Source organism: Sapajus apella, unplaced genomic scaffold (assembly GCF_009761245.1).
Source record: "Sapajus apella isolate SASKATOON/1434 unplaced genomic scaffold, GSC_monkey_1.0 scaffold3, whole genome shotgun sequence".
NCBI classification, from domain to species: Eukaryota; Metazoa; Chordata; class Mammalia; order Primates; family Cebidae; genus Sapajus; species Sapajus apella.
The window spans coordinates 762,158-780,127 of NW_022436943.1; the positions used below are offsets into that span (position 1 = coordinate 762,158).

A 17,970-nucleotide genomic window follows, 5' to 3' on the forward strand; every position below is an offset into this window, starting at 1 on the left:
TAAAAACCAGGTGTTCTGCCATGGCCATTGGAGCACATTTTCTAAATTTTTAGAGGAGGTGTCATCCTGATTCATGAATTGTTAATAGAAGCCAATCAGATTTTGAAATTTGTTGTAATTTTGTCCTCTGACAAGTATCTCCCTTAAGGGCTATTTTCTGTCACAAGCAGGTATTTGAGAAACACATAATATCTAAATTATTAGACATTATATGAAATATTTAATACCTAAAGCCCTAATTTGCACTTTGCTTTTAGAGACAGGGTCTTGCTCTGTTCCCCAGACTGAAGTACAGTGGTACCATCATGGCTCACTGCAGCCTTGGCCTCCAGGGTTCTAGCAATCGTCTTACCTCAGTCTCCTGAGTAGCTGGAACTAGAACTACAGGCACGTGACATCACACCAGGCTAATTAAAAAAAAAAAGTTTTGTAGAGATGGGGTCTTGCTACATTGCCCAGGCCTTGAACTCCTGGGCTCAATGATCCACCCGCCTTGGCCTCCCAAAGTACTGGGATTACAGCCATGAACCACTGCCCCCCCCCACCCCCTTGCCTGGCCCTAATTTGCACTTGAAAGCTCAGATTTTATTACTGGCAACAAATACTGTGAGTTGTTTTCCTTAAAGTGATAGGCCTCCTTCATTCACTTTCAACAAAATTCCTGCCAAATTCCCAAGTCTGAATAATGATAGTTTGTCAGCCATTATTTCAAGTAAAAACAGCATTCCAGGAAAACATGACTATGCATCATATCATAACCATCTTATTTCACTATGTAGGGAAATGCTTTCTGCATACTTCTAACTTTATCACACAAAATACTAAAAGGACATATCCTTGATGTTCAAGATCTAACAAAGTAAACATTCTATTATTTTATCAAAGGTATTAAGTAAAATGGGAATTTATTTTTACTGTATGTACAGTGTGCTGCCCACCCTGCTTCACATTAAGGCAACAACAGCTTTATCCTCAGTGCAAATACCAACATAGTGACAAGGACAAAGCATTAGTATTATTTTCAAAATAGCACTGACTTTCTGGACCCCCTGGAAGAATCTCTGGAACTTCAAGGGTTTCCTAGACCATACTATACCACTAGTCTGTCTACCCATTGCTCTTTCAGGGCAATGACCAAGTATTATTTGTAGTTATATTGTTATATTTTCAGAGCAAAGTCTTAGTACACAGGGACTTTTATATTTTTTTTTTTTTTTGAGATGGAGTCTCACTCTATCACCCAGGCTGGATGGAGTGCAGTGGTACGACCTCAGTTCACTGCAACCTCCGCCCCCCGGGTTCAAGCAATTCCCTGCCTCAGCCTCCCCAGTAGCTGGGATTAAGGTGCCAGCTAAAAATTTTTGAATTTTTAGTAGAGACAGGGTTCACCATATTGGTCAGGCTGGCCTTGAACTCTTGACTTCAAGTGATCTGCCTGCCTCGGCTTCCCAAAGTATTGGAATTACAGATGTGAGCCACTGGGCATGGCCTTTTTTTTTCAAGACAGAATTTTGCTGTGTCGCCCAGACTAGAGGCCAGTGGCACGATCTCAGCTCACTGCAATCTCCACCTCCTGGGTTTAAGCAATTCTTGTGCCTCAGCCTCTCAAGAAGCTGGGATTACAGGCACATGCCACCATGCCTGGCTAATGTTTTTGTATTTTTAGTAGAGATGGGGTTTCACCACGTTGGCCATGCTGGTCTCAAACTCCTGGCCTCAAGTAATCCACTTGCCTCGGCCTCCCAAAATGCTGAGATTATAGGCGTGAGCCACCGTGCCTGGCCGACTATTCAATAAATACAATTTCATTGGTTGCAGATAGTGGCATCCTCACCGGATTATCGTGCACCCCAGCTACCTGCATAATTCCTAATGAGGAATACAAAGATCCAAGAAGGCAAATTATCACGGAGCAGAGTGATAAAGAGCCATGGATATTTTTAAAATAAAATTGATTCAAAGAAAAGATGAGAATAACAAGAATGAGTTAACCTAGAATGAAAAGACTTGGGGAGTCACCTGAGAAATTACAGGGTCATATGGATGCCAGGAACCCCAGTTTCAATCTAAAGTTAAATAGAATGAGCCTGGAACTTTAACAGGCCCCTTCTCTATGGAACCCATGGATTAAAAAGGAGAGGTCTATGTGACAAAATAGGGACCATCCACAGAGAAATGGGCATAAGGGGAAAACAACATGCACTAAATAGAGGAATGACATTTATGAGTACTGAAAGTATCTGTTTACTATTTTAAATCCATAATTAAATTATGGAATATGATATATCCTCTGTAGCCCTACTGGATATATACAATTGTTCCCTGAAATTTTCACACACTGAATCAGACCTTTTGCTCTCATCAAAACTGGACAGAAGAGACAGGGTATGTGTGTGTAAATAAACCCAAGGTACAAGACTTCAAAGAAAAAAACTGTTTCATTTTAATCTCCAAGTAATGAGATACAACCTATTAAAGTAGTTCCCAGCCAGCTGAAAAACCTCCCGACTCTCCTAGAGGACATCACACATAGGCTGTTCCAATTAAACTGAGATTGCCCCTTAATAAACAACGACAATCCTCTCCCACTTCCACCCACAAAGATATCAAAAAGACCTACTTTGCCAACATGAAGACAGCTGTTTGAACCACGAACTGGAGGCAAATTATCTTTCATTGCCGGAAATGTCTCGGTTTCATGAAAGTACATTTTATATTCTTCTTTCTTAATTTCTGATACCCAACTCTGAGAATAGAGAAAAAGGTAAATATATACTTTGAAATAATTAACCAAGTATAAGAAAGAACTAGAGTTGACCCTTGAACAATACAAGTTTGAACTGCATGGGTCCACTTATATGTGGATTTTTTTCAGTAAAAATATTGGAAAAATTTTTGGAGATTTATGATAATTTGAAAAAACAGATGAACTAGAAATATTAAAAAATTAAGATAAAGTTAGGCATTTAATGAATGCATAAAATATATATAGATACTACTTTATCATTTACTACCATAAAATATACACCAATTATAAAAAGTTAAAACTAATCAAAACTTACACACTTACAGACCATAAATGGCACCACTCACAGTAAAGAGAAATGTAAAAGACATAAAGATACAGTATTAAATCCTAACTGCATAAAACTGACTGTAGTACACACTATAATACTATAATAATTTCACAGCCACCTCCTGTTGCTATTGTGGTAAGCTGAAGAGTTATAAGTATCTGCTTAAAATGCCTTGTGACACTCACTAGTCATTTCTTCATGAGCAGTTTGTCTCGCCAGTAAATTGCATCTTGCCATAAAAAGTGATCTCTCACAGTTCTCACATATTTTTATGATGTTTAGTGCAATACTGTAAACCTTAAATAACACCATGACATCCATACAAAGTGTCACTAGTGATCCTGGAAGTGCTCCCAAGAAGCAGAGAAAACACATGATTTTACAAGAAAAATTGAATTGCTTGATATGTGCCAGAGATTAAGATCTTCAGCTACAGTTGCCCACCATTTCAAAATAGATGAATCCAGCTTAAGGACCATCGTAAAAAAAAAAAAAAAAAAGAAAAAAGAAAAGAAAGAAAAGAAAATTAATGAGCCCATCGTTGCATCACTGCAGCTACACCATCAGGTGCAAAGACTGCACTCCTTGTGAAATGCTTTTTTATCTTGTATTAAAAATGCAGCCTTCATGTGGGAGCAAGATTGATGTAAGAAAGATATTCCTGACTGGGCATGGTGGCTCATGCCTGTAATCCCAGCACTTTGGGAGGCCAAAGTGGGTGGATCACTTGAGGTCAGGAGTTCCAGACCAGCCTGGCCAAAATAGTAAAACCCCCATCTCCACTAAAAATACAAAATTAGCCAGGTGTGGTGGCAGGTGCCTGTAATCTTAGCTACTAGGGAGGCTGAGGCATGAGAATTGCTTGAACCTGTGTGCGGAGGTTGCAGTGAGCCGAGATTGTGCCACTGCACTCCAGCCTGGGTGATAGAGCAAGACTCAGTCTCAAAAATAGAAACAAACAAAAAAAAAAAAAATAGAAAGACATTCCTATAGACTCTAATATAATTCCAGAAAAAGTAAAGTCATCATATTACAACTTAAAGCAAAAGGAAGATGATGGATCTTTAAAGCTGAAGAATTGAATGCCAGCAAATGATGGTTTGAATTTTAGAAGGAGGTTTGGCTTTTAAAATATTAAGAGAACAGGAAAAGCAGCTTCTGCCAACTAAAAGGCAGCAGACAAGTTTCCAGATGCCACTGAGAAAATCACTAAAGAGAAATAATATCTGCCTGAATAGGTTTTTAGTGTAGACAAAAGTGCTGTATTCTGGGGGAGAAAAAATGCCACAAAGGATATTTATTAGTAAGGGACAGAAGCAAGCACCAGGATTTAAGGCAAGAAGGGATAGGGAAATTCTACTATTTGTGCAAATGCAGTTGGGTTTATGATCAAGACTGACCTTATCTATAATGCTGCGAACCTTCAATCCTTGAGGGGAAAAGATAGATACCAGCTGCCAGTCTTTTGGCTGTACAAGAAGGTCTGTTCAAGAACACTTTTTCTGGATTGGTTCCATCACTGCTTTGTTCCTGATGTCAGGATGTACCTTGCCACTAAGGGACTATTTTTTAAAGTTCTTTTGATGTTGGACAATGTCGCAGGCCACCCAGAACCCCATGAGTTCAAGACCAAAGGGGTCAAGTGGTCTACTTATTCCCAAACACAACGTCTCTAATTCAACCTCAAGATCCGGGGGTCACAAAGACCTTTAAGGACTTCATTACATGCCCTACTCTATGGAAAGGATTATCAATACTACAGAAGAGAACCGTGATAGAACATCATAAATGTCTAGAATGATTATACCATTGAAGATGCCATCATTATTATAGAAAAAGCCATTAAGCCAGGAGTGGTGGCACATGCACCTGTAGCCCCAGCTACTCAGGAGGCTGAGGCAAGAGGATTGCTTAAGATCAAGAGCTGGAGGCTGTACTGTGCTCTGTGACCCTGCCTGTCAATAGCCACTGCATTCCAGCCCTGGCAACATGGCAAGACCCCTATCTCTAAGAAAAAAAAAAAAGCCGTGAAACAATAAATCCCTGCTACAAAAAAATTGCCCAGATGTTGTCCAGGATTTTATAGAATTTACAATAGAGCAAATCAAGAAAATCATAAAAGAGATCATGAATATGTCAAAAAAAGTTTCAAGATATGGATGTTGTAGAAATTCAAGTGCAAACACCATACCACAGTAATGAACGGAAGATGACTTCATGAAGATAAGGGCTTCTGAACCAGTGCAAGACAATGAGAAGACAGAGAAGCAGCAATGCCAGAAAACAAACGGACATTAGACAATCTGGCAGAAGGGCTCTGATTACTCAAGACTGTTTTTGACTTCTTTCACAACATCTACCCTCTGTGATATGGGTGCTAAAGCTAAAACAAATGGTGGAAGAATTGGCACCATATAGTAACATTTTTAGAGAAATGAAAAAGCAAAAGTCAGACAAATTATGATATTTTCTATAAAGTTACACCAAGTGCACCTGCCTCTCCTTTCATCTCCTCCACCTCTTCCATCTCTGCCATGCTTGAGACAGCAAAACCAACCCCTCCTGCGCCTCCTTGTCCTCAGCCTACTTAATGTGATGATGATGAGGATAAAGACCTTTATGATGATCCACTTTCACTTAATGCATAGTAAATATATCGTCTCTTCATTATGATTTTCTTTTCTCTAGCTTACTTTATTGTAAGAATACAGTATATAATCTGTATAACATACAAAATATATGTTAATTAACTGTATGTTATTGGCAAGGCTTTCAGTCAACAATAGACTATCAGTAGTTAAGTTTTGGGGGAGTCAAAAGTTGTAAGTAGATTTTGACTGTGTAGGGAGACAGTGCCGCTAACTCCTTGTGTTATTTAAGAGTCAACTATATTTACCATAGTTCTCTATAAGTCAGTTTTTAAGACGATGTGATCCTGTCATTCTCACTATCCAGAACACATTTCCTACTTTTTATTTTAAATTATGGTAAATATGTACGGGATAATAAAATCTGCTATCTTAACCATTTTTAAGTCTACAGTTCAGTCTTGTTAAATATATACACATTGTTGTCACCCTTCCTACTTTTATCGTGCAAGACCTTATTCATCATTCTTTTCCCAGATTTTCCAGAACTTTTTAGTTGGGCTAAAAGTGCTTCTCCTCCATAATACATTAGCATAAAGATTTAAAAGCCATCTATTGTTAGTCTCTCTTCTTATACTGTAAATTCCTTGAGGGCAGGGCCTATGTCTTAATTTCATCTTTGTGATTCAGTGTCTGACATATAATAACTTCTTAATGTTTATTAATTGGAATTGTGACAGGTGCCAGAAAAAAAATTGAATAAGAGATTATCTGTGAAATTTTATTACTTATAATTCAGAAAAGATGTATCGAGGGTTCTAACATTTGTTAGACATTTGTTAGACACTCTTAAAAGCACTTGGATACAGCAAAAGAAAAACAACTAAATTTATCTGACCTATCTGTATAGAAAGCAGGGAGGGTGAAAAGGGGCAAAGAGGAGAAATATGAGAAGAAAAAGAAAAGCAATACTGTAAGGTGAGAAAGGTAAAAGACAAGAGGAAGATTTATGGAGAAGGAAGGAAGCAAGAAAGAATGGAGAAAAGGGGACAAGTGGCAAACAGTGTGAAACAAAGGCAAGTGAATGGGAGACTAACTCACGAAGTGGCCAACAGGAGTTCTAGCCCAGCCTTGGCAACATAGCAAGACCCCAGTCTCTACAAAAAAAAATTAGCTGAGTGTGGTGGTGAATGCCTGTAATCCCAGCTACTTGGGAGGATGAGGCAGGAGGATCACTTGAGCCCAAGAGTTCAAGACTGTAGTGAGCTATGATTCTGCCACTGCACTCCAGCCTGGGTGACAGAGCAAGATCCCATCGCAAAAGAAAAAAAAAGAAGTGGTCAAGAAGAGCAAAGACACACAACAGGGAAAAAGTAGGCTCTTCAACTAAAATCAAGCTATCGACATCCTGAAAACAAGGCCAAAATGTCTGGGCATAAAGTGCTATTTTTGACTGGTAGATTAGTTGTATTTTTGAACTCAAGCCAATAAAATGAAAAGGCTGAACATTTAAAAAGCAGCATTTTAAGTTACAGAATACATATACCTCGACATTGTTTCTAGATGTTTTAAAATTGTTTTCAACTCCAGAAATATATGAATAAAATACAGTAAACCAAAAAACTGGTTCTCTAGAATCTGCTTTTTATATATTTTTTTCTTTTTTTTTTTTTAGACAGAGTCTAGCTCTGTCTCCCAGGCTGGAGTATAGGGGTGTGATCTTGGCTCACTACAACCTCCACCTCCTGGGTTCAAGTGATTCTCTCATGCCTCAGCCTCTGGAGTACCTGGGATTATAGGTGTCCACCACCATGCCTGGCTGATTGTATTTTTAGTAGAGACAGAGTTTCACCATGCTGGCCAGGCTTATCTTCAACTCCTGACCTCAGGTGATCCACCTGTCTTGGCCTCCCAAAGTGCTGGGATTACAAGCATGAGCCACTCATGCCCAGCCCAAAAATAATTTCTTAAGCAAAATAAAACTGTGAAGAAACTCTGAGAAAATATAAGTAAATATATATCTGGTAGAGAGAAAACCTTCCTAGCTATAAAAGCTGATGAAAAGATCTTAAAGAATAAAATTGAGGATAAAATTTTATGTGATTACATAAACATTTTAAAAAATAAAATACACCACACATGACATTTAAAAGGTAAACAACAAGCTAGAGGAAAATTTGCAATATACAGTACAGAACTCTTACAAAACAATGAGAAACTTATTAATAGAAAAATCACAAAAATCAGCTGGGCATGGTGGTACGCGCCTGTAATCCCAGCTACTCAGGAGGCTGAAGCAGGAGAATCACTTGAGACCTGGGAGGCAGAGGTTGCAGTGAGCCAAGATTGAATCACTGCATTCCAGCCTGGGTAATAAAGTGAGACTCCTTCTCAGACAAAAAAAAAAAAGAAAAGAAAAATCAGTAAAGGGTCTTCTTGTGGCCTAATGGAGTCAGAGACTGGATTTACCCTCTTGCCTAAATTCTAGAAAACGGAGTAAAATATATGGAGTGATGGTGTTCAGACACTAGACAACAGGTGGCACAGGACAGTGATTCTTGACACCAGGGGGAATAAATGAGGTGAGCCTTATATTTGCTCCAACTCACTGTCTACAGTTTCCAGGCTGCAGCACAGGAAAGGTACTCAGACAGAACCCTGTGGTCTCAATGAATTCAGCAGACAGAGTTTGCAGCTTAGGGAGGCGAAGACTGTGAGGATTCCGGGGAAAAGTGCCAAAGAGGAGGAAGCTGTTCAGAAAGAAAGCTGTAAAGATAACCTGAATAGCCTTGTATTTATTTGAAAAATTGAATTCACAGTTAAAATCTTTCCTACAAAGAAAACCCCAGGATTATACAGCATTAACAGTGAATTGAATTAAACATTTCAGAAAGAAATAATAGCAATTCTATACCAACTTTTATAGAAAACAGAAGAAGAGAAAATACTTCCCAACTCCTCCTATGAGGCCAGCATTATCCCGCTACCAAAACCAGACAATGGCATTACAGGAAAATAAAACTATTGACCAGTATCTCTCATGATCATAGACACAAAAATACTTCACAAAATTTCAGCAAATCAAATCCAGGAATATATTTGTAAAAGATATATAATGACCAAGTAGAGTTTATCCTGGAATGTAAGGTTGGTGTAATATTTAAAAACAATCTACATAACCTATTAACAGGCTACAAAGAAAATAATCTGTTCAAATGTAGAAAAAGCATTTTACAAAGTTCAAACCCCATTCATGATAAAAATTCTCATCAAACAAGGAACAGAAGGAAACTCCTTCAACTTAATAAAGGGCATCTACACAAAATTTAAAGCTAACATTGTATTTCACAGTGAAAGGCAGAATGATTTCCCTGTAAGATTGGAAAATAGGCAAGGATACCTGCTCTTACCACTTCTGCTGAACACTGTACTAGAGGTTCTAGACAATTCAATAAGGCAAGTAAAAAATAAATAAATAGCAGACTGGAAAAGAAGCAAATCTCTCATTTTTCACAGATGGCATGATCTTGCAGGTAGAAAATCCAATAAATCTACACAAACATTCCTAGAACTAATCCATGAATTTAACAAAATTTCAGGAAATGAAGTCAGTATGAAAAAGCAATCAGATAAATACAAACTTGCATAATTAAAAATTGAAATTAAAATTAGGTGTCTAGAGTAGACAAACTTATAGGAACAGAAATAGAATGATGGTTTCTAGGGCATAGGGGAACAGGGAAAAATAATGGGGAGTTGTTTAATGAGTATAGCATTTGTTCTGCAGGATGAAAAAGTTCTGAAGAGTGGTTGCATGACCATGTGAATATGCTTAACACTATTGAACTGTACACTTAAAACTGGTTAAGATAATGATTTTTATGTAATATGTATTTCACTACAATGAAAAAAACAAAATTTCATAACTGAGGTGACAGGTTGAGCAAAAAATTGAAATTACAAAAATATTAACATTTACAATAGCCTGAGCTATATGTAATGCTTAGGAATAAGTTTAGCAAAAATATACAAGAACTATATTCTCAAAACTATAAGACATTGCTGTAAAAAAAAATTGAAGACTTAAATGAATGAAGAAATATAAAATGTTCATGGATCTGAAACCCCAGTATTGTTAAAATGTCAGTTCTTCCAAAATTGATCCATAAATTCAACATAATCCCAATCCAAACACAAGCAAGTTATTTGGTAATAAGCAAAAGACATAGGATAGCCAAAACAACTTTTAAAAAGAATAAAAGTGGAAGACTTGCACTACCTCCAGCCTCTTATTACAGTAAGATTTCAAGAGTTACTGTAAAACTATTACAATCAAGACAAGATGGTAATGGAGCAAAGATGGACATTTAAAATAGACTGCTTATGGAGTAGCCTTGCTCATCAAAGAACATAAAATAAATATTAAAAATAATGAAACATAACTGAGGGAGTCAGAAATAGACCCACACATAAGGTCAATTGATTCTTTTTTCTTTTTTGAGACAGTCTTGCTCTGTTGTCCAGGCTGGAAATTGATTCTTTTTTCTTTTTTGAGACAGTCTTGCTCTGTTGTCCAGGCTGGAGTATAGTGGTGCCATCTCAGCTCACTGAAACCTCTGCCTTCTGGGTTCAAGCAATTCTTGTGCCTCAGCCTCCTGAGTAGCTGGGACTACAGGCACATGCCACCATACCCAGCTAACTTTTAGTATTTAGTAGAGATGAGGTTTTATCATGTTGGCCAGGCTGGTGTTGAACTCCTGACCTCAAGTGATCCACCCACCTTAGCCTCCCAAAGTGCTGGAATTACAGGTGTGAGCCACTGTGCTCAGCCCGATTGATTTTTTTAAAGAGATTTTTTAGAGATGAGGTCTTGCTATGTTGTCTAGCCTTGAGTTAAGCAGCTATTTACAGGCTTGGAAATAGTGCATGATAGCCTAAAACTCCTGGGCTCAAGTGATTCCCTCATCTCAGCCTCATGAGTAGCTGGGACTACAGGCATGTGCTACCACACCCAGCTTTTGTCAACTGATTTTTGACAATGGTACCAAGAAATTCAAAGATAATATTTTATTAAACGGTGCTTGAACACTTTTTGTTCAAACACCAATATGAAAATTAAAACTGATTATAGACCTAGATGTAAGAGTTAAAACTACAAACTTTCTGGGAGAAAACTTAGAGGTCCTATTAAATAAAGATTTCTTAGATAAAACACAAAATCCCCAACAACGTACAAAAAAGGATTTCATCAAAAGTTAAAACTTTTACTCTTCCAAAGATAGTGTTAAAAATAAATTGAAAAGATGGCTAGGCACAGTGGCTCATGCCTGTAATCCCAGCTCTTTGAGGGGCCAAAGCAGCAGGATCATTTGAGCTCAGGAGTTCAAGAATAGCCTGGACAACACAGTGAAACCCAGTTGCTGCAAACAATTTAAAAAAAAATTAGCCAGGCATGGTGGTACAGATGTGTGGTCCCAGCTACTCTGGAGGCAGAAGTGGGAGCATCTCTTGAGTCTGGGAGGTCAAGGCCGCAGTGAGCCATGATGGTACCAATGCATTCCAGCCTGGGCAACGGAGCAATACCTCTAATAAAGAACAAATATTTGGCAACTCAATAATAAGAACACAAACAATGAAATTTATTTTTTTAGCAGGCAAAGGATTTAAAGACACTTCACAATAGAAGTTACGTGAAAAGACAGTATCTTAGGCATTAGAGATATGCAAATTAAAACCATAATAAGATACCTGGTAGGATGGCTAAAACTAACAAAACTGACCATACTGTGTGCTGACCAGGATGTAAAGCAGCTGGAAATTTTATATATTGCTGTTCAGGACCACACAATGGTATAGCCACGTTGGAAAACATTTTGGCAGTTTAAACATAGTATATTTAAGACTCAGTATTAAGTAGGTTTTAGGCATCCACTGGGGGTCTTATCAAAGGTAAGTGGGTAAACAAACTATAGGGTATTCATACAATTCAATACTACTCAGTAACTCAAAGGAGTGAACTATGGACATATGGAACAGCATAGATGAATCTCAAAAGCATTATATAAGTGAAAGAAGACACGCAGGCACTCGATAACATACTGTATGATAAGATTTAAATGCAAGTCTAAAAAGGCAAAACTATTGTGGTTGCCATGTACCAGGCAGTGGGTCTACACTGACCACAGGTGGGCAAGAGAAAACTTTTAGAGGCGATGGAAATGTTCTGTATCATATCCATTTGTCAAAACTCAGTGAAATGTACATTACAAAGCAGGTAATTTTTATGGAATGTAAATTATACCTCAATAAAATTGATTAAAAGAAGTCTGTAAATATTTAAGAAGAAATTTAAGTGACAGATCCATGAAAAATAACTCTATTAGTAATCAAAAAATATGCTACGATAGCCCTGTCCTTACCTGTAATTTTGCTTTCTGTGGTGTCAGTTACCCACAGTCAACTGCAGTCGAAAAATAGGTGAGTAAAATATAGTAAGGTATTTTGAGAGAAAGAGAGAGAGCTCATATTCACATAACTCTTAAAACAGTATGTTGTTATGCTTGTTGTTTTTTAGTTATTGTTAATCTCTTACTGTGCCTAATTTATAAGTTAAACTTTATCATAGATATGTATATATAGGAAAAACACAGTATATTTAGGCTTCAGTACTATCTGCAGTTTTAGGCATCCATGGGGGGGTCTTGGAATGTATGCTCCAAAGATATGAAAGGATTACTGTACTACCATTTTTTTCTACTATTCAATTGTCTAAAAATGATTACAGTATCCAGCTAAGAATACCCAAAAATGGGCATCATTCTCTCTCTCTCTTTTTTTTTTTTTAAATAAAGATATCAGGTCTCTCTGTATTGTCTAGGCTGGCCTCAAAGTCTTGGGTTCAAGCAATCCTCCCTGGGTAACTGGGACTACAGGCACACACCACTGCACCTGGCTTGGACATTCTTACATACCGTTGAGGGTGGTGTATGAAGGTACAACTTTTCAGAGAACATAGAAATATGTTTGAAAAGCCTTAAAAACATTCAAATCCTTTGATCAAACAATTTAAAGTTTTGTATCTCTCTCTTGTTTTTTATTTTTTTAGACAGGGTTTCACTCTGTCTTCCAGGCCAGAGTGCAGTGGCACCATCACAGCTCACTGCAGCCTCAATCTCCCAGGATAAAGCGATCCTCCTGTCTCAGCCTCCTGAATGGCTGGGACTACAGGCACCTGCCACCACGTCCAGCTAATTTTTGTAGAAACAGCTCTGACTACATTGCCCGGGATGGTCTCAAACTCCTGGCCTGAAGTGATCCTTCTGCTTCAGCCTCCCAAAGTGCTGGGATTACAGGTGGTATAAGTGACCACACCTGCCAAGCAATTTGAATTCTAATTATTTATCCTGAGGAAATAATCAGGGAGGTGCAAAAAAATTATAAATCCCAGCACTTTGGGAGGCCAAGGTGGGTAGATCATCTGAGGTCAGGAGTTCGAGAACAGTCTGGGTAACATGGTGAAACCTCATCTCTACTAAAATTACAAAAATTAGCTGGGTGTGGTGGCAGCCACCTGTAATCCCAACCACTCTGGAGGCTGAGGCGGGAGAAGCATTTGAACCTGGGAGGCAGAGGTTGCAGTGAGCCGAGATATCACCACTGCCCTCCAATCTGGGCAACAAAGCAAGACTCTGTCTCAAAATAAATAAATAAATCACAAACAAACATGTTTGTTTATACAGCACTATTTATTGAAGCTGATCAAATCATAGGTTTTTAAAAAATAGGACAGAATATTATTCAGCCAATTTAAATACACACCTGTATGGACGTGCAGACACACACAAATTTGCAATGTTCCCCAGGTGTAAAAAGTGACCAATCCTGCCTAAGTGCCACTAAAAAGCCCTTTACTGACAAACAAGAAGCTGAGGATTTCAGATAAGTGAAGTAAGCATATATGCAATGTCTCAACAATATCTACAGAAAATTGGTATTACTCTATACCTTTATATCACCATCAATTTTTTCCCATTCTTCAGCTGTAAAACTGGCTGCTGTTGCTGCTGGTTTATCTTTCCTCAAAGCTCTACTTTCAGGAGCCAAGGCTCGAAGGTGCTTTTCACAAAATTCTGTAAGTTCAGGATAATATCCTTCCTCACCAGACCTTAAAAAAAAAGTAAGTTTTAGAGTTAGCACCTTATTTAGGATCATGTAGACCAGCAGTCTGCAAGCTATGTTCCATGGAGCCCAGAGGTTCTGTGGAGATCTCAGGGGCTGCACAACGTTGAAAGCTGGACTGTTGGCTGCCCAGTCTCCTTCCTAAACCCGCACATTCTCCATTTTCACCTGCTAATCTATGGAATGATACAATGAAGAAAAAAAAGGAACTCCAAAGAAACCAATTTTCATCACACACTTTAAAAATGGAATAAGGCTGAGTGGGGCAGGGTGGTCCCCGGCCCTGTGGAAATGGGGCTACTCTGTGGAGTTGACATGGGTTCTAGTTCATCCTGGCACCACCATTTCGAAGGTTTCCTTTAAGATCATGCTGACGTCTGACCCGAGGCTGCTGTACTGTTCCTGAAAGTACACCTTTCACAGCAGTCTTAAAGTTTGCAACAGAAGAATTTCAAGTTCCTGCTGCAGTAAGTGCAGTTATTACCAATGATGGAATGGAACAAATCCTGCACAGACCACTGGAAATGTTTTTCTAAAACATAATTCAGAACTGCAAATTATTCCCAGAGATCATGATGGAAGTTGTTAATATCAGCTGCATGGAACATACAATTACCTTTCAGAATAAATACTGGTATTTTTTGTTGTTGAAAAATTGAAATCAGGCATTTAACACACTATGAAAACACCAAGAGTCAATGAATAATGAAGGGTGACTCATCTGTCCCTTTTTGTTGTCTGTACTCCTCATGTGAAGAAAGAATGCTTATGAATGAAGGGTACTACAGTTACAGAAGATTGCTACCTCACACACAAACAGGTAGTTCATTTGGGGTAAATGGATTATCCGACTGTTTCATAACTGAGAGCTTCTGATAATTTTTTGGAAAATTATTTATTGGAAATAAATAATTTTAATAAATAAATAAATAATTTATTGGAAAACATTTGAAACATTAAAATTTACTGAATCTTACATGTTTGAGTTAAAAATATAAAAAGAATTACGGATCATGAATGGCAATTTGCTTGATAGCATCTGGTTTGCAGACTCATAGTTTGGTTTTTAAATACATAGCTTATGATGAAGTCAATAAATATCAATGAATAGTTAACTATATTTAATTTTTATCAGGCTAGGCACTATAACCCAGGCCTGTATTCCTAGCACTTTGGGAGGCTGAGGCAGGAGGATCACTTGAGGTCAAGAGTTCGAGAACAGCCTGGCCAACATGGTGAAACCGGGTCTCTACTAAAAGTACCAATATTAGCCAGTCATGGTGGCAGGCAGCTGTAATCTCAGCTATTCAGGAAGCTGAGGCAGGAGAATCACTTGAACCCAGAAGGCAGAGGTTGCAGTGAGCCAAGATGTTGCCACTGCACTCTAGCCTGGGTGACAGAACAAGACTCTGTCTCAAAAAAAAAAAAAAAAAGAAAAATTTTTATCATTTATGTTTCAAACCTTGTGTATCATATAAATTTGTTTAATATCAACCAAAAAAACCAAAATTTTAATCTAAAAAAGCTGAATATTTTCTCCTCTCTTCAACACATGTATGTTCATATGTTCATTTTGTACATGATATTAAACTCTTAAGTTCAATATTAGTGACTGGCAGAAAGAGAATTTGGGCTTCCTTTTAACAAAGAGTTTCTGTTTACAGTTTAATTTTTTTTTCAAAGAGGTAGGAAGAAAATGGCAGATAAACAGCTTAAACAAAACACCCTGAAATTCAACCACTCAAGGAACAGAATTCCTTCCTTAGAGAGTAAAATGGAGACATCTGTTCCTGTTATTTTTAAGAAAAATCAGTCTTTTTCCATTCTCTTGTAGGTCTGTTCGCTCTTACATTTCTAGAAAAATATAAACAAATTTTATTTCCAAATTAAATTTTAAAAAACAATTCAAAGTTCAATACATTATAACTGAATTAGACTATTCATAGAATTTCTTGGAACCAATATTATTATAACTGTAGCTTTCCAACTGTTTCATCCAATAAACTTTTTATTTTTATTTATCAGTCCTTGGCCAAGCAAACATGATAATATTCTGCTAAAAAAAAAAAGGGGGAGGAACAATTGATATTATTGATTTTTTACTTTCCATTCCAAAAATGATGATGTCATTACATCAGCATTTGGCTGGGGACCAACAAGGAAAACAGGAAGCCAAAGGTGATGAAAGAGAAAAAGGAAAGAACCCAGTGATAAGGAGGGATAGAGAAATAAGAGCCACCCAGAGCAATAGGAATACTAGATGTCCTGGAAAGTAGCTCATGCTCCACAAGCATCTTCTGCAATCGAACTCTGGTCTCCAAAGGAAAATAGTTCAAGAGATCCAAAAGAGGCCTCAACTCTTTGGGAGGCCAAAGCAGGAGGAGTTTGACATCAGCCTGGGCAACATAGTGCAATCCAGTCTTAAAAAAAAAAAAAAAAAAAAAAAAAACCCAAAAAGGTGTCACAGGTTGGTACTCCTCAGGACAGTGGTGTTTCTTAAGTGGGTTCCTCAAACACCTGCATATCAATCAGCCAGCTTCACATGTTCCCGGGCCGTACCCCAGATTTCTTAAAGCAGAATCACTGGGAATAGGACCCTCAAATGTGTGTTTTTCACAACCACATTTGATGTATTTTCAGTTGGACAGTCACTAGAATGAGGCTCTACCCTGAAAAGGCCCTAATTCCCTGCCTTCTGTTACTACCTTCAGGCCTCCCCACCACCCTCCATGTAATCAGTGTGCAGTGGGTCACCCTCCTTTGTTGTCAGGTGATATGAAGTGGGAAAGTGCCAAATAACTTGATCAGCCTAGGCTGGTGAGATAAGCTTAGCTTCTAACAGCTTTTGGTTTTTGTTGAGACTCTGTCACCCAGGCTGGAGGCTAGAGTGCAGTGGCACAACCAGGGATCACTAAAGCCTCTAAGGCCCAAGCACTCCTCCCACCTCAGCCTTCTGAGTAGCTGGGACTACAGGCTCAGATAATTTTTGTATTTTTTTGTAGAAATAGGATTTCACTCTGCTGCCCAGGCTGGTCTCGAACTCCCGAGCTCAAATGATCCGCCTGCTTCGGCCTCCCAAAGTGCTGGGGTTACAGGCATGAGCCACCACACCCCACCCTAACAGCTGTTTTCACAGCTACTTTACTTTCTCCTAGAAAATGTAGAGAAGGCAAGAAAAATGCTCTCCTGGATACTAATTAGCCTAAGTCTCATGCTGGCAGTAGACGTAGGTGGAACTCTCCAAACTAACCACAGAATCAAAACCACTATTTTGGGACCTACCTTGCATGGTCAAAAACAACAATCTCAATATTTGAGAATTTTCTGCAATATTTCTTTTTTCTTTTTTTTTTTTTTTTTAAGATGGAGTCTTGCTCTGTCACCAGGCTGGAGTGCAGTGACGAGAGATCTTGGCTCACTGCAACCTCCACCGCCCAGTTTCAAGCAATTCCCTTGCCCCAGCCTCCTGAGTAGCTGGGACTACAGACTCATGCTGCCACACCTGGCTAATTTTTTGTATTTTAGTAGAGATGGGGGTTTCACCATGTTGGCCGGGATGGCCTCGATCTCCTGACCTCATGATCCACCCGCCTCAGCCTCCGAAAGCTCTGGGATTACGGGCGTGAGCCACTGTACCCGGCCTTCTGCAATATTTCTAATGTAGCTTTTACTTTTAGAAGGCAACAAGATAATTAAAGTTGTCATACTAAAATATGAAATGATTTTTAAATGCTTACCTGAGCACACAAAGAATTTTTTCCAGATGTTTAACATCTGAACATTTTTCAATGTATTTGAAATCCAGATGTTCAATGGGAATTTTAAATGCTTTTGTTGTTCCAAAGCCCCACAGCGATGGATAATCTTTGGTGGTCATAGCTGAAATACAATATTAAAAAGTCATTAATCTAATGTACAAATAATACTCAATTTAGATAGTAGTAACCATGTAGATACTTCTTTGTATTTTTTTAATTTAAATTTTTTTTTGTAGAGACAGGGTCTATATTGCCCAGGCTGGTCTCTAACATCTGGCCTCAATCAATCCTCCTGCTTCAGCCTCCCAAACTGCTGGTATTACAAGCATGAGCCCCATTGTGCCTGTCCCACCTAGGTATTCCCAGACC

General features: G+C 38.3%; 1 protein-coding gene and 1 pseudogene across 2 annotated transcripts in view; one reads left to right on the forward strand and one right to left on the reverse strand.

Annotated features, from left to right (window-relative positions):
- Nucleotides 1-17,970, reverse strand: part of SPAG1 (sperm associated antigen 1) — a 76,070-nt gene that overhangs the window by 54,060 nt on the left and 4,040 nt on the right. For both annotated transcript variants that reach the window (XM_032248057.1, XM_032248068.1), the window contains exons 2-4: nt 17,581-17,722; nt 13,670-13,829; nt 2,621-2,746 (exon numbers count right to left, since the gene is read on the reverse strand). In XM_032248057.1, coding sequence (XP_032103948.1) covers nt 2,621-2,746; nt 13,670-13,829; nt 17,581-17,720 — 426 coding nt within the window. In that variant the 5' untranslated portion in view covers nt 17,721-17,722. The remainder of the gene's footprint in view (nt 1-2,620; nt 2,747-13,669; nt 13,830-17,580; nt 17,723-17,970) is intronic.
- On the forward strand, nt 14,031-14,734 carry LOC116530109 (annotated as a pseudogene).